The 17821-nt window shown below is 49.5% G+C and overlaps 1 protein-coding gene across 1 annotated transcript in view; it reads right to left on the bottom strand.

The window, feature by feature from the left end:
- Positions 1-17821, bottom strand: part of Zfhx3 (zinc finger homeobox 3) — a 244580-nt gene that overhangs the window by 97298 nt on the left and 129461 nt on the right. The window contains exon 4 of the mRNA XM_057753329.1: positions 2216-2447. Coding sequence (XP_057609312.1) covers positions 2216-2447 — 232 coding nt within the window. The remainder of the gene's footprint in view (positions 1-2215; positions 2448-17821) is intronic.

Raw genomic sequence — 17821 nt, 5'->3', positions numbered from 1 at the left:
GGGCTTAGTGGGACGGCTCCAAGAGGAAATGAAGCTGACGGAGAGAACTGAGCACGGAGCGCTTAGAGATTAGGAAATGTCTGCTCCGGCAGCACTAGGTAAGCCATGAATTAATCATGACTACCTGGAAAAGCAGGGAAAACAAAAAGTTGTACAAGAAGGTAAATGAAATTATAAAACTCTACAAGGCTCAGCTGTGATTAATATTTATAGAGTTATAATAATGAAAATACTGAATATTAATATCACCCCCAATTATTATTTCATCCTAATAGAAGGGCGAGAGAGGAGAGGAGGGGGTCCGTAGGGGGATGGGAGCACAGTGAGAAGGAACTGGGGTGAGGGGTGGCATCCGTTGGTCTATGTGTACAAACTGGCGTCCACCTATGGCAGTGTAAGCACACATGGGGGAATGTGAGGTGTGCTATCCACCTGTGGTATATCGGGGTGGGGGCAAGGATACATATCGGGAGAGTCTGTTGTTGTTCCCGGGGTATGTGCGAATACAGCATGTGTGTTTGAGTGTGTGTGTTGTATGTTAGCAGCATGTGCGTGAGTGTGTATGGGCAAAAGTGGGGGTATCCACCTGTTGGGGGCTGAGGGGCGCTCGTCTGCATGAGGTCTGGGTAAGCTTGTGTGCAGATGCACGGGTGGGCAGGTAGGGATGGGGTGGGAGCTACAGAACAGCGCACTGGGGAGTCTTGCAGCTCAGAACGCCAGGCAGTGTTCAAAATTCAAAATTCATCAAGAAATAGGAGCATGCTGAGAAACAGAGATACGTAAAAAGGATCAACATCTACAAGTTGAACCACTTCTCCCAGTCTGGTGAATGGGATGGGGGAAGGGTGTGGCATTTTTTTTCCCCCTAAGGTTTACGTAACTTTCCACTTCTGAAAACTATTCAAATGCCTACTTGATTTACAGCATCAAAATCAGCACTTCACAAAAGCTGAATGGCTGGGAAGCTGCTGCAGGAGATGAGGGATTAGCGGCCTAAAAGCTCACATGTGGTCACTTCATCTTAGGAAATGGAGAACAAAAACAAACAGACAAAACAACAAAACCAAACAAGTGAGTTCTAGGAAACACTGAGTCCAAGAGGTGGTACCATTGAGACATCCAAGAAACTGCTGGAATATATGTGGCCAGACCAGCGGGCTGAGTGAGGAGCAGGGGCATCCTGAGGAGCAAAGAAGCACCGAGAACCACGGACATGCATCGACAAGGGTCAAGAGAAGCATCTTCCTCCTCTCGCCTAGAGAGAAACAACCTGGAAGTCAAAGAAAGGGAGCTTCCCGAGGGAGTAGGCAACACTTCAAACTTCACAGAAAAGAACAGGAACCCCAGAAGGCCCTAGGCTCCCCACACGGGCTGGTTTAGTAACAAGAGTGAACAGGTGATAACATGTTGGGAACACACTAGAGATAAGCTACAAAGATTGTTTTTTTTTTTTTTTCTTTCAAAACTCATTAGGATTTCATTAGAGAGTAAGACTGAGATAGGCTTCATTTGATCGGTTTCTTCCTTTGCTTTTGAGACAGGGTCTCACCGTGTAGCCAAGGATGGCCTAGAACTTGTGAAGTTGCTGCCTCAGCCTCCCAGGTGCCGGGGTTACAAGCCTGTACCACCAGGCTTGTCTTGTTTGTTTGGAAAGAAGCACGTGATTATCTTGTACTACCACGTTAAGAGGGAGAGGTCCTGTTAGAAATGAGAGTTACATGGGGGAAAGAGAGACAGAATCTCCAGAGATGAGATGGTGGGAAGCCGAGAAACACAGCAAACCGCACAAGGCCACAATCTACAAGTAGCAGGAAGCCCAGAGGCCTGGACCAGCAGGACAATATGAGTCACATTCAGATACAGCCGTAACGGGTGCTAGTTTTAATGTTCTCTGCAGCTCAGTTCCGAAGTTGTGACTTAGGGGCCACAACACTAGTACTTGGCAAGGCCAGTGTGCAGCAGTAACAGAATCCGGAGTACACGCAAGAGGAACTCAGGGGTTGGTGGACAAGACACCTACGACTTCCCTGTGTTTGTGAACACAGGCCTAGCAAAAGGCAGTCCTTGAGAAAAAAAACACCAATCCATATTCCTCCCACCCAGAACACAACAGTAGGCCGAGGCACCGACGCCAGACACAAGGAGCAGCCACGCTGGGGAGGCTCTCGCAGAAGCCCACCAAGCCCTCCCTCCCCTGTACACTGCCATGTCTCACCTGGGTCAGTGGAGGGGCACCTGCGGATGGTGAAGATCTGGCCCAGGTCTTCGTCCTCCTCCGGAAGGCCCTTCTGCAGCCGCTGCAGCTTGCGCAGACTCTCGCTGCGCTGATGCTTCATGGAGCGTACGTGCTGGATGAGGTTGAGCTTGGCCTTGGTGGAGTAGTTGCACAGGACGCAGTGGTAATAGCAGCTCTCCCCCTCCACGCCGCTCTCGTGCTGCTGCAGGTGCTGCGGGGACAGAGGAGAGCAACACTCAAGGCACATGGAGGCACAAGCCGCTCCTGTACTGGCCACAGTGGGAGGTGTGTCAGCCAGGGGCCGTGGTGGGCCAGGATAGCCGACGCTAGGCTCCTTGCACTGCCTGTTTTCAGTTTCCCCAGCGTTCGAGGGTTAAATGACATGCTGAAGTATGTACACCTGTCTCTCCCACGTGGCCGGCCCCTCCCGGGGTAACTTTCCACGATGAGCCCTGTTAACGGTGCTCATCCACTTTTCTCAGCTACACGCAATTATAAAAGTTTCGCCCTTTCGCACGGCAGCGTGCACTGCTTTGTTTAGAGCAGAGGTGGGCAAACTGTGGCCTGAGAGCAAATCTGACCCGCTGTCTGTTCTCATCAATAAAGTTTTATTAGTGCACAGCTAGGGCCACTGACAGACTACAATCTCTAGACCTTTTTGAAGCCTCGGAGTTGAACAATAGTGACACAGAAGAATGACCTACAAAGACTAAAATATTATGATCTGGACCTTTACAGACAAAGCCTCCTCCTCCCCGCCCGGCCCAACCACCTTGCTTTAGGGACAGCCCGTGGTCAATCTGACAGCAAAGTCCCCTCCATCACTCACACAGAAACAAAGTACAGGTCTGGGCAGTTCCCTAATAAAAACAATCGTGGGATTTGTTGTTAATTTTTGTTTTTTTTGGGTTTTTTTTTTTTGTATTTAAAATGACGGAGCTGAGGATGCAGCCCAGTTGGTAGGTGGGTGCTTGCCCAGCATGTATGAATCTGTGAGATCAGAATTTAAGAGTACACAGCCATAATTCCAGTGTGGGAGGTAGGGGTAAGAGAGTCAGAAGTTCAAGGTCAACCTTGGCTACACAGTGGGTGTGGGGTTAAAGTAGGCTACATAAGGTTATCTGAAAAAAAAAATTTTAATTAAAAATTTTCTAGCTGGGCATGGTGGTACATACCTATAATCCTAGCGCCTGGTGGTTGAAAAACAGGACGATCATTAGTTCAAGGCCAGCCTAGTCAAAATAGTAAGCTCAGGCCTCAAAGCCAGAACAGCAGTATGGCAAGATCATATAGTCCATCACTGGTCAGTTGCACTGGTCCCAATGATGCTTTGTTTGGCAGACACCACATCAATTCCAGAACATGGAAGTCCAAGAGCCAACAGGAAGCAGAACACAGGCAGCTTAAAGCGTGGGCACAAGAACAGCAGGGGCCACAGAAACAGTCCACAGAGGCCAGACTTCTATGCCTGTGTGACTTAACGGTCACCCAAGAGCAAAAGTCACCAAGTTCTTGGACCTCTTGTGAGAAAGGGGTGGCTATTAACAGGGGTTTGACTTGCTCTTTGCATAAAAAGACATCTCTCATAGTCTAAAGGACTATTCTAATAGTCCCCATTCACTGTACATGAAGCAGGGCAAACAGTCCAAAGAGCTCAAGGGGCTGACCCAAGTAACTCAGCTACAGGCAAAGAAACAGCTACAGCCCATCTTGTCTCCTCTACACTGTACAGCCAGCATCACCGGGAATGAAGGAGTACAGGAGACTTCAAGGCCTCACATGCTCATGTGATTGGGGGCCGTTCCTCTTGCTCCACCTTCCCACATTCAACTCTGGTCACCAGAGCCTGGCCAGAGGAGCTTGAACAAGCACACAGCAAATGTCTTGGGATGGCTCTGTGGCAAAAGTCTCCCTCCTGACTCCAGAGGGCTTGTGCAATGCCCATGCCTTGACAGCGGTTTCTGATCTTGTAGGGACGGGAAGGGACACCTTCTTGTCCAGCTAGTAAGGCAAGGCACAGCAAAGCCAGAGCCCTCAGAACACCATGTGCTTCCAGAGACTGCAGATGATAGAATGGCCCTACGAGCACATGCACACCCTATCTGATGACACCGTCCTGGTGCTCATGTGGTCATGCATTCACATCTTACATCCACCAAGAGGATGAGGGAAACCCAAAAGGTTTGCACATAACCAGATGAAGAAATAGGAATATACCAATGAGGTACTATGGCAAATTCACTCGAGAGGCTGGTGGCCCTCCACCACAAGAACTAACTGAGGCTCTGCAAAGAACCTGAGCCAACCTGCAGAGCAAATGCAGAAGGCTTCACGGGCACCAAGTTGAGAACAGGTCCACAGTTTGACCCCCGTCCCATTCTCAAAAAATGGGAAAGTCAACTCTTTCCAAAGCAGTACTTGGAACAAAATGAAGCCCCTGCAAGTAACAGCTGCCCAGAGCAACTCCACAGTCAGGAGCCAGAAGAACCTGCACAGAAGTACAACTGACAATAAAAAATCTTCTGCAGATAAATTGTTGTGTGTGTTTTTCCCCCATTGTTTATCTTCAGGGTATACAACAAGACAATGTTTAGTGGGGTCCACACCCCAAGGAGGAGGAAGATCCAGAGAGGTCATTCTCCCCAGCTTCTTCTCTGGGCCTTGCAAAAATTCAATCTCCCAGGGGGATGGATCTTCCCGGGAATGAGGGTGTGGCTTGGGAGTGGGAGCGAGGAACACAGAAACTGCTCCTGGGTCAGAGACTAACAAAATAACACTTGTTAAAGAGACCATTAAAACCGAGGGACTAAAAGCTAAGAGAGAAAACAGTCAGGGCCCAGAGTGTCCCATTCCATAAGAGGTCTTGATGGCATCACCAACTAGCAAGATTTGTAAAAGTCCCAACTCCTAAACCTGAATGGTTTCCCCATGGAAGAGGACTTCCTTCCAGGAATGCATTGAGTTTGAAGCAAAGCACCTAAACATAGAGGTGAGGGTGCTATTCCAGATGGCTGGGGCTTCTAGTCTCTGAGCCAGAGGCGAAGACTAAGACCTAGAAAGAGTTGAACAGGAACTGAGATGTCGAACTGTCTTTTGTTCTCCAATCTGGGGGCTCTTGGATGGCCAGGCCACATAATTTCTGAACTGGGATAAACATCACACTGGGAGTTCTTTTAAAAAGTGTGTGTGGTGGTGGTGGGGGGCGGGGAGAGATAAATTTTAAAACCATTCTGCTCACAAGATCGCCGTGGTAAGGTGCAACCCGCAGAACTGCCACCAATTCTTTTGTCTGCCATTGGAGAGCCATTCTGGAAAGGAAATGGCCACCCATCACAAATCATAGAGGAAAGAATAAAAGGAAACAAGAAGACCTGAGCCACAGTCCCCTCTACTAATAATAGTACAGGGCGCAAGCAAGTGAGCATGAGGGTGGGCACGCGCACACACACACACACACACACACACACACATTCTCATTCTCTCTCTCTCTATTTCCAAATGTCCACTTTCCATTGTACAACATGGGGTTCCTGGCGCTTACCTGCATGTGACAACCCTGTCTTTATTCCTTGTTACTGGAGTCAACAAGGACCCAAGGCCTGTAGCAGACTCTTGATTTCTCCCTGAGCCCTGAATACCTCCAGTAACTCCCCAGCCGTGAGTGTGTCAACCCCCTTGGCCCAGCTGTTCAGATTCCGTCTTCCTCACAGAGGGGCACTGCCTCTCGCCAGAGTCCCACCCTGGGAACCTGCCTAATGCCAGACGGCAGGAGCGGGTGGGGCCGGTGGAGACAGAAGAGGACTCCGCGGGGCAAGTCAGGCCGCCAAGGACATGCCTTCCCAGCAGAAGAGCAGAGATGTTTTCATTTGGAGAAGGAGGGAGAATAATTTGTTCCTGACCCAGCTAATTAGAATACCCTCAATTGGGATCACAATGTATTTAATTAAATTCACTGTAATATATGAGGAATCCACCAAGGCACAAATCCCACTGGTACACTCAGTAACAGAGCAGCTACCAGCTACCTCTTTCAGCCTCCTTGCTCTCCTCGCCAGGCAGGAAATTTCTCTCCCACGCCAATCCTGAATTCCCCGACGGATGCTTCGTCTCTATCATGGAGTTCTCCCAATGGGGAGGAGGAACCCAAGTTCTGTTGTACTTCTTTCCATTTCCCTGCCTCCGTGTTCATCATTCCTCCGTGCCCTTCTCTGTCAGGGCACAAGTATGGTTCGCACAAAACAAAGCCTCAGCTTCGGCTGTGGTGAGTGAGGTGCCTGGCCCCTGGGACTCACAGGAAGACGGCTGTGGAGCCCAGTTGTTGGCGTTTGTTTGGGGGTTGAGTCTATGTATCTACAACACACGAGCCTACACACGCAGAAACACAGCGCACAACACCGGGGCCTTCACAACCGAGAATTCAGGCGATGACAGCAATGACGCAGAGGCTATGCCAGGTGCCAGGGGACAGGATCCTGTCAATTCTAATGTCACTGTATGACTATGCCGCCCAGACTCCGAAATCCAGCACATCCCAGAGAGACAGCACAGATAGCAAAGGACTACTAAAGAAGGGTGACCAACGAGAAAATAAAAAATAACAACAACAACAATAATAAAAATAATAATTATTATAATAATAGTCACACAGCTAAATGGCAAACAGTGGAACCCAGGTCTATCCAAACTTTCTGGGCCTAGTCGTCCTCTGTCTGCAGCTCTGAATGCCAGGAAGGTGGTCCTTTTGCCCTCCACGTCCGAGCCCTGTTTGTTAGGAAACTGTCTACAGGAGCTACCATGAGACCAAAACCCTATCCTATCAACGGGTGAACGGGTGGGTGGGTAGACGGATGGATGTTAACCCGAAAGAATGAATGATGGACGGGTAGGTGGGAGGACGGACGGCAAACTGCATGGGTAAATGCTGCAAAAGACGCGAAGGCAGAGCGGCTTACAGCAAGACTTCTATGAGGGAAGAGGTTACCCAGCGTGACCCACACTCAGAAACAGAAAAGGTCTATCTCTATCCCTGAGGTCTCTAAATGACAACTAAGCAGCAATGGAAGACCAGCTGGCCATCACGGCGAGCCACCGCGAATGGGAGTGGTACATGCCAGGCAGTTGGCATCCTATGCCGAGCATAAAGGGGGTGGCTCACTCACTGGTCAGAGTGGCATTCCTGTGTCTCCACCAGCTCATGGTTTCTTGCTCTCTCTTTCTCTCTCTCTGCTCTAAAATGCTCACCCCAGCTGTGTGGAACAGGGTATGCCTCATTTGGGGACACCTGAGAGCCCACACCTCTTTCCATGGCTTCCCTTTCTGACTTGGGTCAAGGAAGAGAGTCCTCCCCACAGTGAACAGATGCTTTTGACAAGGAGCCTGGCAATGGAATGTGAGTACAGCACTCCAGTTAGTATTTTAAGAAGGAAGGGAGAACGAGACCAGGCTGTGTGGCTGTGGGAGTCTATCCATTAATATGTTGTGCGCGCTCACCCCAGCCAAATATGGAAAGCCAAAGAGGGCTCGTTAGGAAATAATTCATCATGGGAAAAAAAATGTGCTCCTGTTACTTCTTTCCCAGGAAAATTAACCAACTTCTGTCAGAGAACATTGATTTCTATAAATCTGGAGAGGCCCCAACTACCACCTCCTCCTCAGCAAAAGGAAACTTCTAACATCTGGTTCTTCATGCATGGGATGTGAAATATTGATCAGGTTCGGTCACAGCTGCCACTTTAAAGAAAAAATGGGCAGAACACATTCACACATTCACACGCCCATGCGTGTGCGCGCATGCAGGTGCGCACAAACACACCGTCGTAGTACACACGATTCACAACAGGCAGGCCGTTGGGAGTAGCACCTGTTATTATCAATGCGCCCACACAGACCCTCTCGCCACACTTCAGAGTACATGGTGTGTAACTGTGTTTTGAGAGTAAGGGAAAAACGGCAAAGCTCTCTAGTGAGGGAGACAGCTTCTAGGCATCCATCCCAGTAAACCAGCTAAGTGAGGGACCACCGCACGTCTCTTGCTCAGTGAAGAACAATCCCCATGGGGGACGTTCTGGCTGACTCCAGTCACCTGCTGGGTCCTGGTAAAGATGTGTGTGTGTTGGACTTCTCTCCATCCACGAAGCTGCAAGAGAGGGCTCTGACGGAACAGCCCCCTGGGGTTACACACCAAGGTTCTTGGGGGCTGGGGTACAGTAGTTAAACCTCACCAGCAAATCAGAGGAGGAGGATCCTGAGTTAGGCTGCAAATTCCCCAACATGGAAAGAGGAAGGAAGCCAAGATGGGTGCACTGGCGCCCTGGGAGGCTCAGAGCACCCGACTCCTGTCCAGCACTGAGAGGGTCACGTGACCGTCCTTGCATCAGCAGGCACAGGACAGGATTCCAAGTGCGTGCCGTGGGCAGCTGGGAGCTGATCTGAAAGACCTTTCTACAAGAGGCTCCCCAAAGCCCAGGCACTCACCTTGAGCGCCTATAAAAAGAATCCCTTTCAGATGCGCTGCATCCAGGGGCGAGGGCAGTTAATTTTTTTTTAATCAGTGAGGTTGAGTTGGTTTCAGACTGAATGTCACATTTCCGGCATGATGCGTGAAAGGTCGACCTAAATACATACATATTTTCTGTTTAATCTTGGCTTTTCATCCACTAGTGCCCTCGTCCTTGGCACATGCTAATTTAGCCCCATTTCACCGTAGGAGCCCTGCAGACACCGCAAGATATGATTTATAAGAAAAGAAAAAAAAAAACAAAAGGAAGTAAAAATGGTTCCGAGATCAATCGTTTGGGTGGCTCTGCCCTATTTTCCGGTTTCTAGGCCAGGCTCCTCACGTCCCAGAACAAGTCACCTGGGCGCTCACTCTCTGCCTCCGAACTCCAGGATCTGGGCTGAGGTTCCCGACTCTGTCTCCTACGTGAGCACTACTCGGTCCTTAAATCTCAGTACTGGCAGCCTTGTGCCAGACGCCAAAGCCTAAGAGGAAAAGAACTACCGAGATCTGAAACCCTGTGCGGACTGTCGGCCTGTGCTTGGACTCTTTCTAGGGAAAGACTACAAACGTGGATGTATGGGCGAGGTTGGTGCCTTAGCACCCTGAGGAAAATTCTCACCACCCTTCAGAAAACGCCCATGGCCCCAGGCCCGGGAACTCAAATCTTCACCAAGACAGCATTCTGACAGCGGTACCCTTCTCCGTTCGCTGAGATGGTTGCCTGCCTTGGTGTTACTCTCCAGCCCTCACAGATAGAAGTTGTCACACAAAAACAAGGATGATGATACATTCCGCTCCTCATCAATCCACTGCCAACAATGCTGGCCCAGGACGCACCATGGCTGACCACCGGCCCAGCACGAGACTCTCATTGTGAGTCCGCTGGCTACACTAAAGGTCAAGTCACACCTCCTCCATCTCCTCAGTACCAGAACTCCCTTATCCCTCGGCTGAGAGGACTTGATAGTGTGTTGTACATAAAATGTTTATTCACTATACCTGTTATGCAGTCAGCTTTCCTAATAATTAAGGCTACTATCATTTGCAATGCTTTTCAAATTAGTTGATCTCTGGGGTTAAGAAAGGAAACAGCTCATTTAACATTTCTCTCAGTACAACCAACCCCGCACCTTCCCAGATCCTAAAGGGGAGGCCAGTGTCAACACTACAGAAACTGTAATAGACAGAATTTATGCTGGGAGATCCTGAACACATGTGCATCCACCTTCCTCCTCATAAAAAGATGCTCCGTGTCTACTGGAAGTAATTTACCTGGATGCCCTGCAGCTCGGGTAGGCAGTCCACACACCTTGCCACAAAACGATGTGTTTACCCACTCTTTGGTCTACTGGGACGCTGACAGAATGAAAATCAGGGGCCACGTTCTTAATCAAGCCTGTCAACGCCCCAGGTGAGGACAGGGAGAAAGTGATGGATAACGTGGCTGGGAGACACTTCCCTCATCCCCAAGTGCACTCTGACGAGTTTGCTTATCTGCATCTCCAACTCCGTGAGAATCCACATGGCGGGGAGGGGGCCTGTTTGGTGGCCCAAATAGGTGTTATCACTTCGTCTGTAAAATGGAGATATTCACACTTGCCATGCCTCCGCAGAAGCCATTTACGGAACCATGGTGAGAAACCATGAGTGGAAAAACGGGGAAGGACTGCCTATCTGGCACTGCCACGATCAGACTGTGAACCCAGATCCTGCCTCATCATATCTGGCAGGTGGGTGCCACACCACAGACCCAGATGTTTGTGATGCAACGGGTGTTGTTGCTCAGTGGCTTTCCAGCTTGGCCTCCATCGGGAGCACCTGCAGGGCAGGCGTGGCTGTCATTCCTTATCAGGTCCCTTACAGCACCTCCTAATTCGGCAGGAATTTATAATCTTGTGTGTGTGTGCGTGTGCGTGTGCGTGTGTGTGCGCACGTGCGCTCGCATTGGGGCTGAGGCTATGGCTTGGACAGCAATCACAGAGAAAAGAAGCCGAGGCTAGGAAACAGAGACAATCCCACAGGAGGCAGGAAAACTTCAAGGCTTCCTTCTAACCTCTGCACTTGCCGTTTTCCTAGAGAGCATTTCGGATTCCCACAAGGTATACCCAAGAAATCATCCAAGACTTGCACACAACAGTTCCCCTCTTTGATGGACAACTTCACTGGGAAGTAGCTGCCCGCTACTTCAGATACTTCGTAAAAGTCACAATGGGCTCTGCTCATCTTCCTCTTGCTTTCGGCACCTGTAGTCGGAACGTCCTGGGGCTGTGGAAGGGAGCGTGGCTGGTGACAGCTAAGTGAAAAAGGTTGCTTTTCCTCCCTCCTCTGCTCTGCATCCTGCTAGGTCCACCTGCCCAGACGCCCTCTGGAACTGAGTCCACAGTAACTCTCAACCAAACAGGGAAAACAGGAAAACAGTCTAGAAGATTCCTCCCATACTCTCGAACTTTCCAGTTGCTGTTGCAGAGAGCATGAATTTGGTATTGCAAACTCAGGGTCACTTTCCAAACACCCAGGTCCTTGCTGCCAGGTACACGGATACAGAACCACTGACATCTTCATGAGGGGTGTGTGAATTTTTTTTTTTTTTGGATTTAATTTCTCCCTTGAAAGGGAAAAATGGGACCGGGACAGAAAGAAACTAACAGATTTGGTAGGGATCCTCCTGTCCGCTGTTGACAGCCCACCTTTTCTCCTCAAAGACTACAGGTTTTGCCAAAGACTGAAGGGAAGAGGAAGGGGGACAAGGGAGCAACAAGGTAAAGAAAACTTATTTGGCGGAAATAGAGCTGAGTGGCCGCCAAGAGAACGAGACATAGCCATCCGCAGGCTAGATGCCCATGCGAGAGGGACCGTTTCATGAACCATGACATGGCTGGTTTCTCCGTCCTGCTTTCTGCTCCCCAACCCCCATAAATAACCCAGACAAACACCATGTTCGCCGAGCACCCCCCACACCTTAAGTCTCATTAAAAGCCGATACCGCTGGCCTCAAGATGGAGAGCTCAGCATGGATTTTACTGAACGTTAAATCAACCAGCGAGCGCAGCCAGCAAACTCTGTGGCACTTTAACTTTAAATAATGCAATAATTATTGAATTTCCTTTTTATAACTGAAGTGCTGGAATGTAAACAATGGGGCTGTAATTGCAGGAAGGGGGGATCAATAGAGGCAATCGTTTTCAGCCATGTTAATTGTAAATACAATTGCTCCAAGATGTCAGCCTTGTTCTTGTTGCTTCCAGAATCATCCTAACGGATGACAGAGTCCAACTTTCCCATTACAGCTGTTCGTTCCTTTAAGAGGTTCTCAATCAGGTCTGATCAATCTGTCAAGATAATGCATGGAGTAAGTAAGACTCTTCCAAACACAAGCTCCCAATCAATAGCCGGGACCAGCCTAATGAGGTGGGGCTAAGGCCCGGAGGGAGGTAGCGGGGCCCCCAGCTTGTGCCTAGGTTTGGCAGCCCAGCTTCCTAGCATGGTCCTGATAAACAGACCAGCCCTTAATGAGGACATTAGCTATGCATGCTTCAGCAAGCAGCAAGGCACCCGTCCCTTGGGACAGACGGACAGAGAGCAAAATAGATTAACAGAAAACAATATGGTGCCAAATTAGGTCTAACTGAAGACTTTTCCCTCCTTCTCCCGCTTCCCTTAATTGTCCAGCAGAGTGGAGGGCACTGATTAATCACTTCACTGGGCATGGCCTCAAAGACGGGGCCATCTCCTGGGCAAGAGGAATCTCTGGGAGTCTTCCCTTGACTGAGCTGTCCCTCGTTTCCTCAGCAGCGTGTACAGGTCTCACGGAAGGACCTCGGTACCATTCAGTAGGAACACAAGGCAAAACTGAACCCTGCAGTGTGACCGACCGCCACCCCTTGAGGCTGAGACCCAGCTTTGGTGTTTGTTCACAAGGGCTGTTTGCTCCTCAGGGATAAAGAGGCGAGAAGCTGGGAGTGTTGAAAGCCATGGCTTGGGGCCCAGCATCACACAAAGTGCATGAACACTGGAGGAGCCTGAACTTTCACAACGATGAGGAGGGGGGTGACCCGGGGTCTGAAGCGGTCCTGTTCCAGTCCTTGAGAAGGAGCCATTAAAGGGAGGTCCCACCAGGAACTCAGCAATTTCCTTGCCCAAGGATGCTTAGCTTTTGGCAAACATTATCCAAGAGCGGCCATGACTGCCAGCACCAACACTTCTAGGAAACCTTGGACTTGGAGACTCTTAGGCTCTGTCCAAGTCAACAGAAATTCTAAAGGTGGGACCTGGAAGCATGGGTTTCAGCCAAGCCTTCCAGGTGACTCTTATGAAGTTTGTCTGGTGCCCACTGTCTTAGACGGTGGGTCACGGAAGGCGGGCTTCGAATACAGAGAGGACCTTCTGTGCGTTTGTGTGGTGGCCAACTGATTGCCCGTTAGAAACTGTTCAGTGCCCAAGATCCATCTGGAAGGGTATATGTGCACTGAGATTGGGCTCAGGGTAAAAACTACTCAGGCTAGCCCACAACCTGCTATAAAATTCAAAGTCCCTGGGAAAAAACAAAACCAAAAGAATATGCACTATCCTATATCAAAGTTTCCATTCATGAAATGAAGATCATGAAATTGGTCATACTACTGAATTCCAAGTGTTGACAGGCTCATCTTCTGATTGAAAACAATGCACAGGGTCTTTTGAAGGGAGTCTGGACGTACTCAGATGTAAAGAAGTATTCCTTTGGAATGGCCAGCCCTGTGCCCTTTACAGAGGTCCAGCAGCCTCTCCTTTAGGACCAGCAGTCCTTCTCTCCGCGCCTCCTCATCCTCCCCTGAACAGCAGCTCTCGAGCTGGGTCCAGGTCCTATCTTTCTGTTCTCTCCTATCAGCACAGCTCCAGATCCATGGCGGGTCCTTAAACCCTGGTGGTTGATGATCTGCATGAATGAGGAAAATCCTCTCCCGCACCATCTGACTCTAGGTCTTTGGCGTGCCTGTCAAGACCTATCTAATGGAGTCTGAATGCCCTGATCCTTTTGGCTCAGGTTTCAGCCTTCCACATCCCATAAAAGCAGACCTATGGTAGTTTCCCCTGCACTCACCAATCTGATCTTTCTGGTTTGGGCACCTTTTCCTGGCTGGATGCCCTCCCAGGTACTTCCTTCACATGCTAAAATGCCACAGGAATCAAAAGGCAGGTGACAACAACAGCATCCTCCGGAGTTCCTTCCCCATCACAGCTGAGCAATTTTTTGTCTCTTTCCCTCCAGGTCCTGGGGCTAAAGGCAATCCCTGTTAGTATCCCCTATACATCATCTCCTTTGAACCTCACTGCACCCTTCTCCTCTATACCCTCCTCACTGAGCTGAAGGTTGGGGATGGAAGAAAATAAATGTTTGCTAAGATTTACTACTTGTTTAAAAACTATTTTAAGGCAGGAGATAATGGCTTTCAATGGCTGTACCTAGTGACCCAATTTTCTTAGTATACAAATCACAAGAGAGTGTCAGTGGCCCCCTCCCCCTTCTTAGTATACAAATCACAGAATGTCCCAGCTAAAGGACATCTGAGCGGTCACAGATGTCCCACCCTTCCATCTCTTCTACATATACCTAGCTGTATTTTTTCTTTGGATTGCCCTGTTTTCTGGTCGCCATGCTCTCTTGTTAATGGGATAGCAGGTGCAAGATCTGGATACTGAACATGGAAAAGAGCACCGAAGATGGCAAGAGAGAGAGAGAACAGCCTCCTGTTCTCATGCCTTCTCATGCCGGGGAGCCACTCAAGTTGTGGGAGCCCTGAGCAGCTATGGGCAGAGCCCACCGCACCTCTACAGCAAAGAATCCTTCCATCCATCTATCAGCAGCAAACCTGAAAGAGCTACCAAGGCCAAAGGAGCACCGTGATGCTGCTCAGGGACACAGAGGACACAGTGCACAAGGTGAGCACCTCAGCTCCCCGGTTCTCATGGGAAGAGCCCTTCTTCTTCACAAAGGTACCATTTCCAAACAACATAACTTTGCCATCCTCATATCTGACTGTGGCTGGGGCCTGGTCTGACCCTCCCCACTGAGTCTCTCAACTCCCTTGAAATGCCTTGGTGCCTTGCCTTCTTTGATTTCCAAATTCCAGGGCCTGTGAGGGGCAGAGGGATACTCCCCACAGGGGCTCGGAGATCCACAACTGCAGTGTGTATATTTCCCATCTCAGCTATATCTCCATCCTTCTGCCTGGCTGGCCAGCCCAAACTGTCCCCTTCTGGGAGATGCCCACACAACTTGGACCTAAGCCCCTGACACAGGATTCTGTTCAAGTCATCAGCGGAATAAGGCCAAAGACAAAGTTGCCAGCAAAACATTCTTAAACTTATTTTTAACATTTTTATTTCTGTGTATGTGAATAGATATGCCCATGGAGGCCGGAAGAGGGTAGAGTGGAACTGGGGTTACGGGTGCTTGTGAGCCATCTGATGTGGGTGCTTGGGTCTGAACCTGTGTCCTCTGAAAGAGCAGCAAGAGCTGCTGAACCACTGAGCCATCTCTCCAGCCCCAGGAAACTTACTTCTAAGTGTGATACACAGGAAGGCTTTGCAGCAATTAGTCCAGCACTAATCCAAACATCCTCTCCTCAGAGACATGCCCTCAGTGTTCTAACAGGCAAAGAAATACGGATAGGCCAGGGAAGGCCATGGGAACCTGCTGGGAGCAGGGGCAGCTCATCTACTCCACTTCGGGCACAGTCCACAAACCCTACTGAAATGTAACACAAGCAGTTCCCGTCACTGAAGTGCAAACTCACTGGAGCAAGATAGGAGTAAAGTCTGTAGGGGGAAAAGGGAAGGGAAGGAAGATGGGGCCCGGAAACAGACACCCAAGACCCCAGCAGCGGCAAAGCACCAGAAAGCTACAGCATATCGGCCATGTCTGACATCCTACGTGAAAGGGGCACGGGGACATGTGGACTAAGCCTGGCTGTGCTCCTTTCCTGGACCACGTCAGTAAGATGGTGCCAATCTAAAACTGCCATCTTTCTGAAATCTCTCAGGTTAGTGGCATTTTAAAGATTTAAGTCTTAAAACCTTCCAATCGTAGAGCCAAGGGCCTTTGCAGTTACAATAACCAAAGGCCAGGCGACCCAACATCCAGTCTCAACTTTTGGCCACCGAGATATTTTTGTTTGTTTGTTTTGTTTTGTTTTGGGACAGCATCTTACTCAGTATCCCAGGCTGGCCTCAGAACTCACAACAATCCTCCTGTCTGAGTTTCCCAAGTACTGGTCACATTTTTAAGCGATCATTCTTCCAGCTTTAACTTATTCATCCCCCTTTTATCTCTTTTTTTCTATTACCTCACACTTTTGACCACTCAAGAGAGAAAAGTTATTTTCTTGTTCTTTCTGTATATGGTGTGTGCTAGCCTGTGCAGTTACTCCTGTGCATGCGTCTACTTTCGGCACATCCTAACACAACTGTCCCTTGTATGCATCTCCTTTCTATCTACAGAGTGCCCTTCCCTTCTGGATTCTAAGCCTTGAAGGCTCCACCCACTTCCTCTCCCTGTCATTCAGGATCTATGTCTCTGCTTTGTGCCTGTAGTTCCCACGGAAGGCCTCTAAAGGCAGGAGCTATGCATCCTACTCTGAACTCAGCATCCATAACCCAGATAATCTAACAGCGAGAACACGGGGGAGAGAAGACCAAGTGGTGTCTTCCACTGTAAGCAGACGACCAGCAACACCACATGCCAGGAGGCGGGAGGAAGAAAGTCAGTGTGGAGGTACTTCATGAGTGCTAAAAGCAAACTAAAATCCGAGGTCAGGTGGTGACCGGTGTGAACAGGAAGCTGGAGGCTCGGAAAGCCTACCCTGCCATCTGATTTCACGGGGAGCCAGGGTCTACATGGCGACCAATTAATTGCTTGATCACACATTCACTTACCTTGGCGATTAAATCATTGGGCTGTCAGGGAAGAACCTGTTAGGCGGACCAGCTTGCCTCTGGGTGTGAGCCCTGCAGGTACCAGCTGCATGCCCCAGGGCCACCGTGACTCATGAGATGACACGAATGGCCAGTGGGCTTTGCTATCAAATGACCTTCAGTGAGTCACTGTCCCATCCCATTTCAGCAGTGAAGCCAGATGGCAGTACTTAGAGCCCACCTCACGGTGTTACCACGACGATGGACCTTGTCTAGTGATGACCAGGGAACACTTTGTCTTCAGACAGGGCTGTATCACTTACTGTTTAGAATAACAGCCGCAGCTTCGGGGTGAGAAAGCATTCCGATTTTAGCGAAACCAAAGGCCGCACGCACACACCCACTAATGAGCAGAGTCCTCCCCACAGCAAGGCTGGAAACTCCTCGCTCTCGGGAGTAAAAAGCGACCGACCAGGGGTGCAGCAGCATGAGGCCGAGGCAGGGAGGGGCTGCTGCATTCAACAGCTCCTAAGCCAAGTCTTCAGATCATGGGAATGAGCCAGAGAGCCAGCCACGCTGACAACAGAGGCATTCTAAGGACGCTGTGACGGGGATAATGTCTAACTCCACACTTTCCCCAGAATGCCGGTAAAACAAGCCTCTAAACCAGTGGGTCCCACCCTTCCTAATGCTGCAACCCTTTAATACAGTTCCTGGTGCTGTGGTAACCCCAACCATAAAGTTATTTCGTTGCTACTTCATAACTGTAGTTTTGCTATTGTTATGAATCGTAATGTAAATATCTGATATGCAGGATATCTGATATACGACCCCTGTAAAAGGGTCATCTGACCCCCACCCCAAGGGTCGTGACCCACAGGTTGAGAACCACTGCTCTAAGAAGGCTCATTTCTACCTTTCAGACCAGAGCTCAGGCGACTTTGCGAACACCTAGAGGACAAACACCTTGGAAGTTGAGGCTATCACATCTCTGTCACAGTCACCCAGTTTCTGGCACTGTAAAAAGCAGTGGTGAACTGTAATGAGAAGATGAAGGGTGGCGGTGTGCCAATAAAACTTTATGTATAAAAGACAACTGGCTAGCTGGCTTTCCCTCCTCTCTTGGTAGTATATTGATCCTGATCTGAAACTGAAAATTTGGCCCAGTCACATGAAAACCCACAAGCCTGGTC

Source organism: Chionomys nivalis, chromosome 21, assembly GCF_950005125.1.
Source record: "Chionomys nivalis chromosome 21, mChiNiv1.1, whole genome shotgun sequence".
Classification (NCBI taxonomy): domain Eukaryota; kingdom Metazoa; phylum Chordata; class Mammalia; order Rodentia; family Cricetidae; genus Chionomys; species Chionomys nivalis.
This window is presented reverse-complemented; position numbering and strand designations above follow the sequence as displayed.